General features: G+C 36.7%; 1 protein-coding gene and 1 long non-coding RNA gene across 2 annotated transcripts in view; one reads left to right on the top strand and one right to left on the bottom strand.

Moving 5' to 3' along the window:
* Positions 1 to 5,342: 5,342 nt before the first annotated feature.
* AHR (aryl hydrocarbon receptor) overlaps positions 5,343 to 17,903 on the bottom strand; it is a 44,793-nt gene continuing 32,232 nt past the window's right edge. Inside the window, 7 exon segments of the mRNA XM_032483893.1 lie at positions 5,343 to 7,868; positions 10,127 to 10,741; positions 10,743 to 11,364; positions 14,165 to 14,306; positions 14,853 to 14,962; positions 15,635 to 15,837; positions 17,233 to 17,360. Coding sequence (XP_032339784.1) covers positions 7,734 to 7,868; positions 10,127 to 10,741; positions 10,743 to 11,364; positions 14,165 to 14,306; positions 14,853 to 14,962; positions 15,635 to 15,837; positions 17,233 to 17,360 — 1,955 coding nt within the window. The 3' untranslated portion in view covers positions 5,343 to 7,733.
* Positions 11,371 to 17,347, top strand: LOC116664944. The gene is made up of 4 exons (XR_004321499.1): positions 11,371 to 11,705; positions 13,889 to 13,982; positions 15,977 to 16,031; positions 17,210 to 17,347. It is a non-coding gene; the product is annotated as an uncharacterized LOC116664944 (long non-coding RNA).

Below are 17,903 nucleotides of genomic sequence, written 5' to 3' on the forward strand. Positions count from 1 at the left end.
CTCATGGGGATATAGAGTCAATGAGATGGCCTGGCCTAAGCATCCAGCAAAGCACATGCTTGGTGGCTGTTAGAAGATGTTCTTTTTAAAGTTCTCTTAATTCAGAGATGCCAAGTCTAGATTCTGTACCCACTAATGCCTGTGTGACCCAAACAGGCGCCTTTGCCTCTTTGACCTCACTTTTCTCATCTTTAAGTGTGTAACTTGAGTTTTCTCATCAGCCTGTGAGTAATGACTCAAGTTGTGATATGACCTCACCTATAAAAGAACGCACTTATAACCTGCCCACAGTCTCATCTACTTATTTATAGGGGTTTTAAGGCTGTGTTTTGCATGTAAGCACACATCAACTCTCCCAAGTCTTTCTACTCTGGGCCCTTTTGGTTTACTCAGGTCCAGAAAGGAAAGCAGGTAATCTGTAGGATAGGAAATAGAAGATATAAGACACTATGATTGGGACTATTAGAGGGGCCAAAGAGAAAAGAATTTAATTAATAGCACAAATAATTTTAAGTTAGCAGTGTCACAAGAGAATGATCATGAAAAAAATGTCCCAGCCTCTGGAAAGGCAGATTGAAACCATTATTCATAGTCGTCATCCCTTCATCTTAAGGCTACTTCTCTGCTGAGCCAATCTCTCTCCTGTAAATGCTGCCAAGTTTAATTGGCCAACATTTCATCTAAAAGCACTTATGGATAGCATATTTCTCTTCAACATTTTTTCCTACATCACTGCGTTTACTGACTGCATCTTTATAAGGATAATTTATATCCTGCCTTAAAACAATTTGAGACAGCTTACATGAAAACTGGAAAAAAAAAAGTGATGATACCAAGAGGGAAATGACAGACGAAGCGGGGAGAGAAGTAAAGCAGAAGCACAAACAACTTTGCCTGAAATAAAGGCGGAGGGAAGCTATCACACTGAGTACAAAACTGAATTCTGTGCTTCCTGGCAGCACAAAGAGGTAAATGAAATAGTTTATTCAGCAGTTGGCCTGAAGAGACAAATCTTTGTTTCTGAGTCTAAACTCTGACTTAGTTCTGCATCGCATGGGCATTGAACAAAGTAATTGACAATGGAAAAGGCCCTTAACAGACGTTTTGACCAATGAGGTTACCTTATAATAGTAATGATGGTGATGGTAGTCATGTTTTGGACAGAAAAATCTTTCTCCTGTTGCTCAGGTTTCCATGAAAACAGATGAGGGCTTCTAACCTCTTGCCTTACTCCTTATTGTCCTCATAGTAGAAAGGCTGGGTTGGTGACAGCCTCTACACACACTCACACATTCTCAGTAGCTTCAAAATTCAAATGGATAAAAAGGTGCTCTTTATTTTTCCTTGGGTCCTTTAAGTTGTCCGCCAGAATCTGTTTCTTCTTTTTTCCATAGAAACAGAATTGTTGCTGGGCAGATGGTTGCAGCCAGCTGTGAGCATGTGACTAAATTCAAGGGTAGAGAAGGTGGACAGAAGTGGTATGTACAACTTCTGACTTAGGCTCTAAAAGACCCTTGGCCTGGACAAGTCCCTTCCTTCCCTTTCTCCTGGTTGGCAAAGGCATTGGCTGGAGCATATTGAGGATGGAAGAGTTGTCCCACCAGCCTGGGTGGCGCTGTGGAGCAGAGTCCACTTATATGAGACAGAAGTCTATTTTTGAAACAATGCATTGATTGGTCTCTATTACACCGGGTTGGCCTTTACCCTAACTAATACAGACCCCAGAACAATCAGCGCTAAGAGTTCTTTAACACTTTCCAGCACATGTCAGTGACTACTGAGTGCTTTGCGTGTATTATCTCACTTGGTTCTCATAAAGAGCCTATGAGGTAGGGTCATCTTTACAGAGGAGAGAACAAGGGCACAGAAAGGTTAAGCCCTTCATCTCACGCACCTGGCAAAGGAGCAGAGACAGCGTTCAATCCATGTACCTGCCCTGAATCTTAAACATCGTGGTGTATCGCCTTTTACAAGGTAGACTTGACTTGGAGCAGAGACATAAAGTCAGGGTTTCAGAGCTATTTCCATGGAGAGTCAGGATCCTGTAACTTGAGGCCGGAAAAGGTTTGTCCTGTTCCCCCTGGTCAAATAACAGTTGTTTCTGGTCAGAGCAGGGAGGCTGTCAAAAGAGGAAGGATGAAAATTTTACTTAAAAGGGCAAGCAGAACACATCAGGGTAAGTGCTGGAGACTATTCTCCGAGGGTCACTTGTGTCTCTACATGTGTTGCAGGCAGAGGCAGCAACTGCCTCTTTTGTTTTGGACAGTCTTTTCAAGGATGTTTGTACAGTGAACAGCCCAGCCTTAGAAGGTAGTGAGAGTGCCTCCCTTCAGAGCAAAGGGTCAGGAGTGGGTACCGCCATCATGAAAGATTTGCGTTCCCTAAGTTCAGGGTTCCTTTCCTATAACTGCATGTGAAGATGTTGCCTTGCCTTGTGGGGAACCAACACAGTGCTGATGCTCTGGCTGCTGTTACTGTAATAAACTGCCCTTTGCCTCTGAGCCAAGAGTTGTATGTCTCTGCCAGTATCCACGGAACTGCGCCTGGCTAACCTGGTAGCTTGAATGTAGGGTAGAATCTCAGACCATTCAGTTGTTGACAATAAGGAAAAATTTTCTAAAAGTGCAATGAATCGCTCAATATTCAAAGAAAACTGGTCTGGATTTTCTACATGTCAGTTGATTCAATGAGGAGGAAAGGAAGTGTCTTTAAAAACAATGGAAATGGACACTCTTGAAAATAGACATTCATTTCATCAGAATTCACGTTACCCTAGTTCAGATTTCAGTCTTGGTTCTAAATCTCTATGCCAAATTAGATTTTAGTATCCTAAAATGTCAACAGGTAGGTCGTTTAAAAATTTTTGAAGATACAGCATGATGGGGAAATTGAGGATAAATTTATAAATACTACACATGCATTAGGATGTCCAGCTTTATCTGAATGGAGTGTATTACACGGGTAAAACTAGGAAGCCACATTGTACAATACTATTAACGAAACTTTATACAGACCACTGCAGTACACAAGGCCCCTTTTCTACTGCAGAGCGCAATCGGAGACAGAGTATCGTATTTTGCATTTGGTTGTCATGCCTCTTTTGTCTTCCTTGATCTGTGACAGTGTCTCAGTCTGTTTCTCTTGATGTTAACATTTTAAAGAATACTCCCAGGAGTCTTGTGGAATCTCTCTCAATTTGCATTTCTTGGTCATTTTCTCACAACTTGACTGGGGTTCTGTGTTTCTGAGAATCCCACAGAGCAGAAGGGTGCTCAGCATAGCACCCCAGCAGGGGGAACACCGTGACTTAGCCCTGATGTCAAGCTGGATCACCTGGTTAGAGCAGTGCTTGCCAGATTTCTATGATGTAGTTTCTTCTCTTTCTGTACTCTTTGCTTTGGAAGCAAGTGGCTGAGTTTAACCCACACTCAAGGGGAGGAGTATTAAGTTCCATATACATAGGGACTCTTCTGTAAGAAAGACTTACCCCTTCTTTCCCATTTATTTATTTATTTATTCAATCACTTAGGTGTACCAGGATGGACTCATGGATGTATTTTTCTTTGGGTTGTCATCTGATGCTATTATTTTGTTGTTCAGTTATTCCAGTTTGGCCACTGGGAGCTGCTTTTACGTAAACTATTGACTCCTCCAACACTTCAGTGAGGCAGGTATGACTATTACTCTGATTTTGTAGAAACAGAAACTCAAGCTCAGAGAAAGTAGGAAACCTCCCCAACGATCCCCATCGTGTGTGTGTTGAAGCCAGCAGCCTGACTCCAGGGTCTGTGCACGTAGCTTTGCTGTGCTGCTCTTACAGGGAAAGGAGGCTCCACAAATGTCAGTCAGAGAAGGTGTCGTTCTGTCACCCCTTTGCCGAGGTGAGACAGCAGATTTCGAGGGGATTCACCGTAAGAGGAACAGCTGCAGAATGAAGAAGCTTCCAAAGGGACAGCATGTAGAGAAAGAACCACACATGGTGCTCAGAAGTAAGCCTGCTGCCAGGTGGGAGGCGGGGAGAGTAGCTCACAAAGGAAAGAGAAGGGATCCTAGGATGCGGGACAGCTCGAATCATGGAAGCTAACAGAAGGAAGAAGTTCGCTGAGGGTGCAGTCGGTTCGGGTGCAGGGTCACGGAGAATCAGCTAGAAAGGATGTTAAGTGAACTTCAACAAAGCAGTGTAATAGAAGGGAGGAAAACAAAAGGTTTCAGGAGGTGAAAAATATTTCGGAGAAGGGAGGCAAGTAAATAATTCAGTGAGAAAAGTAATTTTTTTCCAGGATAGAGGACGACCTGTACACAGGGACGCCTACAGGAGAGAAGAGACTCTGGAAAAGGGAAGCAGAAGCTGAGTGTGTGAGGACTGGAAAGGAAGGGTGTTAATCTCGGAGGCAGGGGGACTTCCCTTCCTCACACAGGAGGCTGGCCTGAGAGACAGGATAGTGGTGTGTGGAGGTAAAGGTACAGACACTTAGGACACACTATGGGGTTTCGATGGCCTGACTGTATTAGAACTAGAAGCCTGGTCATCTGTGGACACTGGGGAAAACAGAGACTCCCCAGTCTTATGAGTAGCTAACATCCCTGGGTCAGTGTTTGACAGGCTTGGTGACAAGGTGGCAAGTTGACGTCATTTATGCTGATAGAAGTCATTTGACTGACTGAAAGCAGAGATCAGAAATAATGATTATCTGGATTTTTACTTGACTCTTTCAGATCAAATAATTAAAGACTAAGTATGATGCTGACTTGCTATGTTTCTATTGAGTTGTTGAGAAAGCTATCTAGTGATTATTAAGAATAAATGTAAAATTAATGTAAAACATCACCACCAGAATGAGAACTTTCTCAGGAGTTTTTCTTCAAATAATTCTAACTGCACAATTCCTGGTGAGTGTTTGATACTTATGAATTGAACACCAACGGCTTCATATGTCATTTATATTTGTTAGAGACGTAAGTCAGGGCAATAACTTTTCTAGTCTAAACATGAAATACAACATTGGTTATTTTAAAATTTTTTCATAAATATTCTTAAAATGTTATCTGTTAAAATGGATTTTGGATTTTAACCACGCCACTACATCTATAACACTGATAATACAAGGTTTAAAACAACAGTCCACTTCAGAAGCACTTTAATCTAGGAAGTTACGTGGAGTCTATTTTTTATATTCAGGTAAAGGCCAAAATATCCAGGGGCAGAACACTGTAAGAAGTTTATGAATTACTGGCTTAACCTGCCCTTAAATTTTGTGACTGCCTTCATTTAACATAATTATAATACTATGCCATAAATATCTATTTGGACCAGAGAGAAGAATTTGCATTAAAACATATTATTCATACTTGGTGATCATTTTATTACCACATATATTATTGTATACAATTTTGTTTGATAAGTAAGGATATTATAAATCATATTTTAAACAAAAATGTATGTGTGGCGTATGTAAGCAGTAACATCTTGAAGGACAGAACACCCATGAGAACATTTACCTAAAATGTAGTAATACTGAAAAACACCAGTCTGTGCATGGTAATGATTGAAAGCCACATAATACATTGGAACACTGTTAAGTCTTCAGGTAAGAACAACAACCTGGCACAGGGAAACATCCACGTCCTTAAAAGTGCACATCATCTAAAAATAAATCCCTCAATATAGCAGTACACAAAGCATTCTTTTTTTGTTTGGCACTTAGCAATACAAACAAAGGTGTATTTGGTTTAATGTGATTTTATTCTTAGATAAATTTTAGTTACTTTATATAGATAAAAATATACAATATTGCTTTAAAATTTTTAAATTTTGTAAGTGTATAATTGTCACCATATTCACAATTCAAAACGACTATTTTTCCACTAAACAAGTCATCCAATAACATGTGGAAGAAACTAACAAAACTGGTTTATAGGAAGACTTTTTAATGGTTTAAATGTAAAAATGGACTATTAATCTAGACCACTGATCTAAATTTTTAGTGATACTGCATGCTGGAAACAAATCATGAAATGTTTTAGACAAATTTGTTTTTTCAACACTTAAACTGCATTTTCAGTCAAAATTTTGAACCTATGGAAGCATAGAGCTGACATATTTTGTCTGAAGCCACTTTTTTTTTTTTTAGTAAGTTAATGTATATAAAAGAAAATGGTATATTTTAATAATACATTGCAGTTTGGAATTCCATGTTTTTATACAATACATGCAAAATGTCTCTGTGCCCTTCAGATATCATATTTAAGTAAAAGAAAGGCAGATGGTGGCACTTATAAGTCAACCTGAAGATGGTAAAGTTAGTAGGGTGATTAATTTGCCTCACTGATAATAAAGGTCATTATATCATACAGACAACCTAATATTTGAAGTTAAGAGAAACTCATGGTTGTCTTTTTCTTAATACCAACTTTTAAACGCAGTTGGATTCATTATTTGCTTTCTTAAAAGGACACACTGATTATGTTATGACCCAATTATTCGTGTGTGTATATAAGGTATGCACTAGTTTTAAAGGAAAGATTGAAAATATTTTACAGATTGTTTTGTTCATTATAAAGTACATGTATTCTTCCACTCATACCAATACTTTGCACCAAACATTGCTATATTCAATCTTAACACTCCTCAAATATGAGAAAAAGAGTTTCCACTGTACTAAGAAGTGAAATTTATAAAGTCAACGTACTACATCTTAAAGGATTATAGATCTAAAACAGGTTTTAAAGAATTTATACACATTGAAATGGGTACTTTATTTAAAGAGCTAAAAATAAAGCTGCTTCTCTTCATTTTAAGTTAATAACAAGGTTGCATTTAACAGCAGATTTTCTACACTGCAACATTCAACTATCATGGTGGAGATTTTAGTAAAGATAAATGGTGGTCTATCTCTTCTGAAAACTGTTGAAATTTTAGTTCTGCTGTCTTAACATTTATATAATAATTAAAAAATAATTTGGAAAGATAGTTTACTTTTGAAATATTTCAACGTAAGGCACATGGCAACAGTAAAGTCTAGAAGCAACTAGATTATGTAATAAAGAATCTTTTCAATCATTATTTGCCCTTAACCTGAAGAAAGTGGGTGAGCAGTGCAGTTAAAACATGCCTAGATTAATTTAAAACATGACTGAATTTAAGAAATACCAATAATATTTGTGTGCAGAATGTTATTAATTTTTAAAAGAAAGAATGTTTTATATAAAATATACTCCTACAGTGTTATAGGTAGAAAAAACTGTGAGGCACTTGCATTAACAAGGAAGGAGGGGAGCACTGAAATTAGCTTTTTATAAAAGCACCAAACCACTCATTTTAACATCTGAGGTAAAAGCAGAAGCTAAAAATAAAAGGAAATAGTTCATATTTGGTATACTACTAAGAATCTAGAAGTTCAAAACTCAAAAGCATTTCATTTTTATTCAACAGAAATAATCCCAACAGAGAGAATTTTCTTATTTAAAAGTGTCCTGTGTTCTATGGTTTTACTTCAGAATAATGTACAATACAGACGGTATTTCACTCCTTCGTGGCAGCATCCTTTCTGTTTTAATGACGGTAGTATACATAATTTTGATATTTAAGTCCTTTTATAAAAACATTAAAATTTGGTTTGGCATAACAGGGAGAACATACTTCAGGGCCTCCTGTGAACTCGCTGATGTCCAAAGCTGGCCGTTTCATCACTCTGATGTTTGACATGCTAATTGAATCAAAAACCAAGGTGAAGTTACAGGAATCCACTGGACGTCCAATCAGGGAAAGGCCTGGCCTCTGACGGGTGAAGGTGGGTGGCCGTCTGAGTGTTATTTATGCTAGGTAATTGAGCTGGAGAGGTTTCATTTAAAACTCCTCCATTCTGAAACTGAAAACAAACACAGCAATGCAACTTATTAGAACATACCCTTTCAAGTATCTTAAGCCATTAACTATATTAAAAATGTATTTTAAAAATCTTCATCAGGCATTTTGTTAACTTCAAATTCCTTTACTGATGCTACATTTTAAATCATTTGAGGAAGACATAGTGAACACTATGTATTAGTTGCATTTATGACCTTTCAGTTTCTCCATTAGATGGTAGAGGTGAGTAATATCAATGAATTGCCTTTGGTTGGGATAAGTATGGATGGATCAGAGAGTGCCAGTCATGAATCACGGTTATTAATGATATTCTCTGTCATAAGCGGGTTTGCACTGACCAGATTTTACCTCAGTAAGTTCTAATTAATTATGTTCAAGACTACTATACTGGACTACAGATAACCTAAGACTTTCCCAAAAGAGGTAAGTTCTGTTGTACAAGAGGTTTCTTAATATTCCTAAAATATTATACCATGGGTATGATTTCTAGAACCAATTTTTTATTGGTAATATGCTTTTAATTAGTAAGTACTAAAATTACTGTCCTAATCACCAAATTAAAAATAAGAACAAGCATTTTATTTTGCTAATAATCTTCTTACAATGAAATTAGTCTGATTCCCGTAACTGCTTCTCAAAGGGGAGAAAGACACAGGGACACAGGTGGTGCTGTGGGGTTTGTGCAGAGTTTATAGTGCCTCTTATATTTTAATACTTGTTAGTGAAGGTAATGAATTATAATCATACCCTTAATTGCTCTAAATAAAATCTGCCTTCCCAAAGCCTATGTAATAACATTAGGCTTCAGGAATCAGAAGATTACTTCCAAACTTCCTTGACTTTTCAAAGGGAAGGTACTATTTGCCCAGAGAATGATAGGTTTTGAATAAATTACTCTCATCAGTGGTAATACAATGCATGTGTTGCAGCAATTCACTTTAAATATATTGTCAAAAGCAGTGCTGTCCAACAGAAATAGAATGTGAGCCACAGATTTTAATTCTTTTAATTTTAACAATTCGCTGGGGGAATATATTAACAACTAGAATTCGTATTATTCATAAAGAAGTAATACGAAGCAGTGGGGATGACAGCACTGGAAAGAATTAGTGCTAATGCAGGCCCTGCTCAAAATGTAATTTTACGTAATGAACTTTCCTGCAGTTGACTGTCCCCATGCTTATTCTACAGCCATGCTGGGAGACAGACAGTGGCTGGATATTAAATTTTAATGTAACTGAAGACTATCAGGAATGAGGGTAAGAAAAACTTTCACAGCCAGTTTCTATTAAAGAGCTCATATATAGTTAGACAAACTGAATGTCTGGAAAAGGCCAGAAGGAACAGTTTACAAAATATTAACTTGAATCTTTTCACTATTATACACAGTCAACAATAGACCTGAACTTTCAATCAGAATTTGCTTCAAAACTAAACTGACATATACTTTAAAACGAACCAAGTATTTTCTAATGGAAAAGTGTAGATGCAAAAATGATATATACTGTTAGATGGCCACAGAGAGCCAGCTCTCATCAGCAAGCACTTTTAAGTTGACTTGATGCTAGACGAGTCTGGATGATAGATTCAAATATTAGGAAAGATATAACCTCAAGGTTGAGTCCCATGATGGAAACCCAGCTGAAGAATGTCAGGAAAAAAACCCCATTTTACCTTAAAGGCTAAAACAAGGATCTGGCAGATCACAAGGAGGGGTTGCCAGAGGAGGAGCCAGGACTGAATTCCAGAGATGAGCTAGGACGAAAGTACATCTATACTGATTTTAACTCGATTTCAACAGAAATATAAAAATATTGAATTTCTTTGTTGTATACCTGAAACTAATTGTAAATCAATTAAATGTCAAAAATGGAGGCTTGAAGAAGTTACTTTTAAAACTTCAAATCTTTTGAATTCTGAATTTTTAAGAATCAAGAAAATATTATTCTAGATTTTTAACTAAATTTCACCTGGTAACTTAAAGACAAAGACATATTCATGTTGCTTTAGTCCTTGATTTCTCCCTCCTTTGTGTTTCAGGTAGGTATGATACTTGTATTAGTAATATGCTGGAAAAGTCCTGGCCAATAAAAAACAAAACACACACAAAAGTAGGCACAGATATAATTAAAAACGCTCTCATATGAATGCTACCGATAATAGATTAAAATCAGTCACTGGCATAAAAAAAATTTGTAACATATTTATAATGTACAGAGACTCAATGAAAGGGTTTATGTGATTTGCTAAAACCCTTACCTTGTTTAAAAATGCCTCTGGGCCTGGCAGCGAGGGGTCGTACTGCATGGGGGCCACGTGGCTGTGCTGAGGCTCTGGCTGGCACTGGTACATGGACACAGCCCCGGCGTAACATGTCTGAGGAGTCACTACGGCTGACTGGGGATTTAGTCCATGCTTTTGGTTTTCTGGAACTTGTAAACATGTGAGAAAATCTTCTAAATTAGAAGTAGCAGTAGGGTACGGGGTTGGTTCAAAATTCCCCATGGGAAAGTCTAACTGTGTGCCTTTGGAATGTGGTGGCAATACAGACTGGTTACAGGGAATGAAGTTCTGTGTATAAGGCATAGTATCCATCTCAGATTTATAGGGAAAGTCTTGACTGGTCCCAGGTAAGTCTGAAAAGATATCATACTGCTGCAGGTCCTGTTGAGGACAAGTAAAAGGCACAGACTGGTCAGAGTTCCAATTTGCAAACATGCCGTTAACTTGCATGTGCTTCATTTTCTGGCACAGCTGCTGCGGCTCCACTGCTGTGAGCTTCTGCTGGTGCTGGAGCTGCTGTTCCAGCTGCAGCTGCTCCTGTACCATGCAGCTTGCGTTCAGAGCCACGGGTTGGGGCTGATGGAAACTTGAGCATCCCGAAGGTAGGCTTATTTAAAGAATCTTCTACGTAGGTCAGAATTTCATCTGTTAAGTCAATATCATCTCCGAAGTCATTTTCCTCCGAAAAGTCAGTTTGGAAAAACTCATTCTCTTGCATGTGTTTGATATCTTCAAAATCAATGCCTAGGCGTTGCATAATGCTGTATAAGTCACTATTTCTGTTATCTGGAAAGAGCCCTGCATGATCTCCAGAGAGGCTCAGGTTCATTTCCTGAGACTGACCAACTGGCTCATGTTTCAGATTATCACTCCCTACTGGTGCAACACTGTTTTGCCAGTTACTGCATTCATTCACAGATTGATTGAAAAAATTTCTTTTGAAAGATGTACTACTTGAAGCAGGACAGAGATAAATAGACTCGTCTTGTTGCATCATGGCACTCAGCAGGGAGCTGGGATTGAGGGAATCCTTACTTAGAGTTGACTGGGTAGCAGATTCTTTTCCACTAGCACCATGTTTAGTCCTTATTGGTAGTGGATCCATCATGGGAGGAAAAGGGTTACTTATCTCATATAAAACGGCTTCTCCAGTGGTAAACAAAAAAGGCAACTGCATATTTCGTTTTTGTAAATGCTCTGTTCCTTCTTCATCTCTAAAATTGTGTGTAAGAAGTTTTGCATATATATTAGGAAGAGCCATATCATAAACATTTCAAGTAAAATATTAAAAAAAAACAGCAAGCAAAGTACATCATAATTCAGTCTGATAGCAGGAACATGACGTTTGAGAGAAACTTTTCTGATGACAAGTACTTAATCATGTAAATTTGTCTAATTTGAATTTCACACTCAGGTTCCATCCCTACCTAAAATCCTGCAGAAAAAAATTCTAATGGGGATAAAGATCCAAATATAAAAACAAGGCATGTCAACACAAAACCCAGAAGCTCTAAAGGAAGACTGCCATACGAAAATAAAGAATTCGTAAATCAAGGTAAGGCATGGAGAAATTGTCAAATTAGTTTCACATATACTACATATAGTGTGTGTGTGTATATAATTAACATTCATATCAGGTAGAGCTTCCGTGGATCTAAGAGGCAAACAACTCAACAGAAAAATAGGCCAAGCAGTATGAACTTGCAATTCACAAAAGAAAAATGTCCTATAAAGATATAAAAAGATGTCCTGCCTCAGTAGTAATAAGAAAGTGAAACAAATACCCTCTTAATAACAGAACAAGCGGGAAAAAAAAATCAAATGTATAAAAACACCACAAACCAGACCACTGATACTATACACACTACAGAACACATTCCTGACAAGAGCACATGGGCTGTTTTACCAACACTGGCCATTAGATCATAAAATAAGCCACCACAAATTTCAAAGGACTGAAATCCTTCAGAGACTGTTCTCTAACTTCAGTGGAATCAAGCTAAAAATCAGTTAACAAACAACTAGAAACTCCCCTAATATCAGAAAATGCGTAACACTGTATTTCTAAATAATTCATAAGTCAAAATAACTATTAGCAAATATTTTCAATTGATAAAAGAGCATTGTAAAGTCATATTTAAAGGGAAATTGATAGCTTAACCATATACATTAAAAAATAAAAAGTTAGGAAAAAACCCTAATTATACCTTCAGAGTAGAAGGAAATAATCATGAGTAGACACACAAGGGATAACAAATGTACAAATAAAATTAATGACCTTCTAGTAATAGTGATTAAAAGAGGGCACAGATTTCTAATGGAAATGAAATCTTTTTTAAAAGAACATCAGTATAGAACTTAGAGTAAAAAGAAAATAAGAGCATCAAGGAGAGAAATCACATCATGTTAACGATGGCAGAGGAAGTATTTGATAAAATTCAACACCCACTCATGATAAGAGAAGGGAAGCTTTATATCTAAAAGAAAAAAAACCAATATTTACAAAAATAACAGAACACTACTACAAACATCATACTCAGTGGTCAAATATTAAAGGCTTTTTCCATTCTTAAGATTGGGAATAAGACAGAAATGAGTTATTATTTACATTATATTTTACTGAGGGCCTAGCTAGTGCAATAAAAGAATAAAAAAAACTGTCTAAAGGTTAAAAAGAAAAAAATTATTTGCAAAGATGGTATACAGTAGAAAATCTTAAAATCTACAGACACCAAGGGGGAAGGGTATAGCTCAGTGGTAGAGTGCATGCCTAGCATGCAAGCATGCATGAGGTCCTGGGTTCAATCCCCAGTACCTCCATTAAATAAATTAAATAAATAAACAAACCAACCTGATTACCCACCCCCCAAATCGACAGACACCTTATTAGAATTAATAAGTGAATTTTAGTAAGGTCACTGAGTGCAAACCAGTATTAAAAAATCACCTAGTTCTATATATGAAAAATTACAATGAATATATATATTATATATGTATTTCAAATATATTTCAAACATCACAGAACATCAAATATCTAGAAATAAAATGAATAAAAGATGTATAAGACTCAAATAAGACAAATATAATCCATTGCATGCATGTGCCCATGTCTTTATCTCAGTAGTGTACCCACAAACACATATTCACCGTGTTCACGGGTTGGGGGATTTAATATTACAAAGAAACCACAGTTTCAATGCAGTGGCAATTCCCAATAGATTTTTCTGGTGGGAATTGACAATTGATTTCTAAAATATAAGGAAAAGGTAAAGAAGAACCTAAAGAAGTTTTTCTTCAAGGAGATCAAGAACAAAAATCCTAAACAAACAAGATGGAGGGCATACACTCAGACATCAAGACATATCAAGATACAGAATAATTAAGACAATGTACTGCTGGCATAAAACAGACAACGGGGCCATCAGAACCCAGAAATCTACCACACACAGAATCCTCTGAAATGCAGTGCAGTGGGGAAAAGATGACCTTTTCAAAAAATCATCTTTTTTCAGTAAATGTTACTAGTCAATTGGGTGTCCATAAAAGGGGGGAAAAATTAATCCTGATCCTTACCTTCCAAGCTGCATACAAAAAAATAATTCTCTAGAGTGGAGAAAACATTGGCAATACAAATACTTAACAAAATACGGATTTCCAGATACATAAAAAACGTATAAATTCACTGTTTGCTTAGCAAACGTATGCTAAACAAAGCACTGTTCTATTTTTATTTTACAGATGGCACTAGCATTTCATCTTCCCTTCATTTACCCAGGATCAATCCTCGGCATTTGCTCTGCTTGCCTGCTACTTACTCAGTTTTTTCAATAAGGTTTGTCAATTCTGTTGTCTCAGTGTTGTTTACCTATACCTTCTTCTTTCTATATTACCTTTTCCATTTTTATTTCCAGAGTAAATTCTCCTGGAATTTATTTTTACGTTTTCATGTAAGAGGACTTATAACCCAAGGGGTTCCTAACAAAAACAGGAAACATTCTAGGTCTTTGTACTTACGTTAGCGGTCTCTGGGTTGCAATGATATAATCTGGCCTTCCATTTTTATAAACTAAGCGTGCGTTTGACTGTACCCAAGCCCATCGATTGTCTTTCGTAAGAAGCCTGAACACTACCATTCCACTCTCTCCAGTCTTAATCACTGAAATAAAATTTAAAAATTAAATTATTAAGCCCAAGATCATCACAATAAAGAAAATCTCTGAAACAAAGCCCTACTGAAATATTTCTGGATGTAATTCACGTATCACCAAAGAAGATAAATATATTGACAACTTTTAAACACAGCATTACAATGCATCAAAACAGTTCTTCAGCATTGTTATTTCTTCCCATTTCAAACTAAATTGTTTATGTAAATTGCTAAAAGAAAGATTAAGTCAGACAACTCTAGTAACATGTGAAACTAGAGAGAGAGAGTATAGAGGTTGAGGGGAAAATTATTTTCTGTGTAAAAAGGGAACATTTCCTACAGCTTAACATTTTACTATACAATTTTAAAGTATAAACTGTAATAACAGATATATGAATTGAAACTGCCATAAAAAAATTGGGGAAAATGGTCACGTTCATACTAAGTAAAATACTATAATCGCATGTGGCAGCTGTGGAGCAGTTAAGTAATAAACTGAGACGTATACTAGAGCATATGCCGTTTTTTCAGACACGTTCAGAAGGAACAACTCACTGCGGATATGGTACTCAGCGCAGTACAGCATGTCCGCAGCGTGAATAAACTGATACCCTGATCCTCTCATGCGCAGCTCTGCTTCCGTGTAGCCTAAAACGATTTTTCCTCTATTTAAAAGGCAAAACAAGAATGAAATTAAAATTGAACGTAATTGGAAGTACCCAACATATATTCACTGGTTATATGCTATTTTCTGCACTTTGTTGACATTCAAAATTTCACACTAGCAGGTAGAAGCATTTCTGTTACTGTTTTCTTTTGCTGGTAGCTGCAAATGTCAGTTTTAGACTATTTCCTCCTCCCAAATAAAGACTGAAAATTATAAATCAATCTAACTGGGCAGATTATACAGATGAAACACAAAATCTTTAATTAAATTCTAGAATCGATTTTGAGCCACAGTTTCTCAAACCTGTTTGCATTCCCGTATAGGAAGGAGAAAAACAGTAATATGCTTTGGTCACTAAGCTTCCAGGGCTTAAAGCCAGTTTGTACACTTAAAAAATGTAAAACAAGCCAACAATCAGTGTCATCAGGATACTGAATCTTAATCATCAGCTCTATGATACAGACACTGGCAAGTACTGTAAAAAATTATAAAGTCCTAAGATATTTGTGAACGTGTTGACATTTTAAAATGCTATGCTAAAAAGTATGAAATAACAATAGCTACTATAATAATAAACTATTATAATCTACACTCTGGTTTACATGCTAAGACAGACCTGCTGCAACAAAATATACATTTGGTGAAATAAAACTCAGAAAGTTTCACTTACTTGGCATCACAACCAGTGGGCGTAAAGTCTAGTTTGTGTTTGGTTCTAAAGATGAAATTTTTGTTGCGGATTTCGAGTATGGATGGTGGCTGAAGCGGAGTAGCTATTGCAAACAAAGCCAACTGAGGCGGAAGTACTGATCCGTCTTTCCCCTTCTTGTTCTGTCCATGAAGATACTTTAACCTCCCTTGGAAATTCATGGCCTTAAAAAACCATAAACAGTTCATTAAAATTAATGCTTTAAAATGGTTCCTTCTAAATTGTGGCCATTTCCAGTGTTGCTGATAATTCCATAAAAGTTCCTGAGGCTGACAAATGCTACTTTAATTCCTTTCTCCACAGGAAGCCCATTAAAACTGTCCTGGAAGGTAGTATGAGGACTGTCCTCAAGGGACTGGTAAGTGACCCACTCCTTGCTTTTCAGCAGTCACAACAGGAAGACCTACGGAGTCTTCTGAGCCTGCAGCTGCCCTGCTATCCATGCCTAGCCCTGCTTCGTGCACACCAGACACTCAAAATGTGTTTCCTGAATGAACTAACAGTGATAAAGTCCTCAAATACAGATTAATTTTCAAACAAACATGAGCTATATTCCATAGCTCAGAGTATATTTCATAACTCATGGTAATAGAGCTAAAACACAATTTTTAAAGAAAACACTAAAATGAATCATAAAATCATACAAAGAACGTAGAACTCTATTAAAGAATATTCTTAGAAGACAGAGGAAACGAAGACAATTTAAACGTGACCATGATCAACTTAAATTGCTTAAAACATTATTAACCAGGCCAAGGGATAATTCTGGCATCAATATGATAGCAGCACAAGGAAGAAAAGGCCCAATGACACAAAGAAGTTCTACCTCAAATACACACTGACTGATCATCAGTACTAGGAAAACGATCTTAAAGCACAGTATTAACTCAGCAAAATTATCTTCAGATATAAATGTAACAACTAAAATCATTGTTTACTGATGCTTAAGATTTGATCATGTTTCAAATCCCTGATAATTCACAAAAGTAATACGCAAAATGCTTTGTATTTTCTTCTGTGCCTGTGGAGCGCACTACCTTATGGATAGACAACTGAGAGGCCGGAACACCTGCACTCTTCACGTCCTGCTTAAATTACTCCCTGGTTATCCTAACTCAGGAGTTCACACTATACAACAGTGTCTCATACCACACAAGGATTCCGCAATCATGAATATACAACCATTTTCTATATGGCAGTTATTCTAGCCACGTGAAAAAGGCCATGATAATTTTTCTGCCTAGCAGGCATCACATCCAAAAGTAATAAGCATTCTCCTGTTAAAAGAGGGCTACGTAATTCTCTATCTTATACCTAAAAAGTCCTAAAAAGGGCAGTATACAGGGTTTCATTTCATTTCACTCAGTCTTCGTTACTGCATCCTAAAAGAGAGATTTTGAGTTATAAAAGATATTTTAAAAAATCTAAAAAGATTTTTGAAGTTACTTTCCTTTATTAAATTATTTAATAAAGTAGATTTTTATAAACCAAACTCTAATATAATCAAATTAAACTGATTTCACTTTTCTTTTTTAGTTTCTAAAACTTTGGCACCTTACCAGAAAACCAGATGAATTATCCAGGAGACACCTTAGTCGGCAAATGAAGCACCTCTCCATTAAAGAGTTTTCTGGAGGAAGCTGGTCGGGGTCATAATAGCCACCTGGCTGTGGGAGGCCATTAGCTTCTATAGAAATAACAGCAACACAAATTGACTTTCCATTTTGCTATAAAATTAAGTATTTGAGAATAGCTAAAATTTGTTAATTTCTAAACAAGTCTGAATACAAAAAAAAATCACTTAAGTTAATGAAGAGAAATTAAAACTTACTATTTTACTACATAGAACTTTACCTATTCAGTTGGTTTTTGTTTCTACTGACTATCACTGTCAACAATTTGTTATTTCCTAATGCCTTTTTTCTTTTTAACACTTTCACAGACATGGGAAAACACTGCTAGCATGGAAAATATTTTTTATCCTTGCACATGCTAGTCTGCTTTTATATTTGGTGCATTTAAACACAGAACAATTTATACACAATTATTAACCTTGTACATTCCTTTCCTTCTTTCACAACAGATTCAGAGTTATTTTATAAAATATATTACTGAGTCTATGATAAAGGCCGTCATTTGTTAAGATATTCCATAGGTCACCAGGCTCTGTGTGATGTGGCTCAGGTCTACGGCTACAGATTTCTGTCTTTTCCCTTCTTCCCAACCTTTA

Source organism: Camelus ferus, chromosome 7, assembly GCF_009834535.1.
Source record: "Camelus ferus isolate YT-003-E chromosome 7, BCGSAC_Cfer_1.0, whole genome shotgun sequence".
NCBI lineage: Eukaryota > Metazoa > Chordata > Mammalia > Artiodactyla > Camelidae > Camelus > Camelus ferus.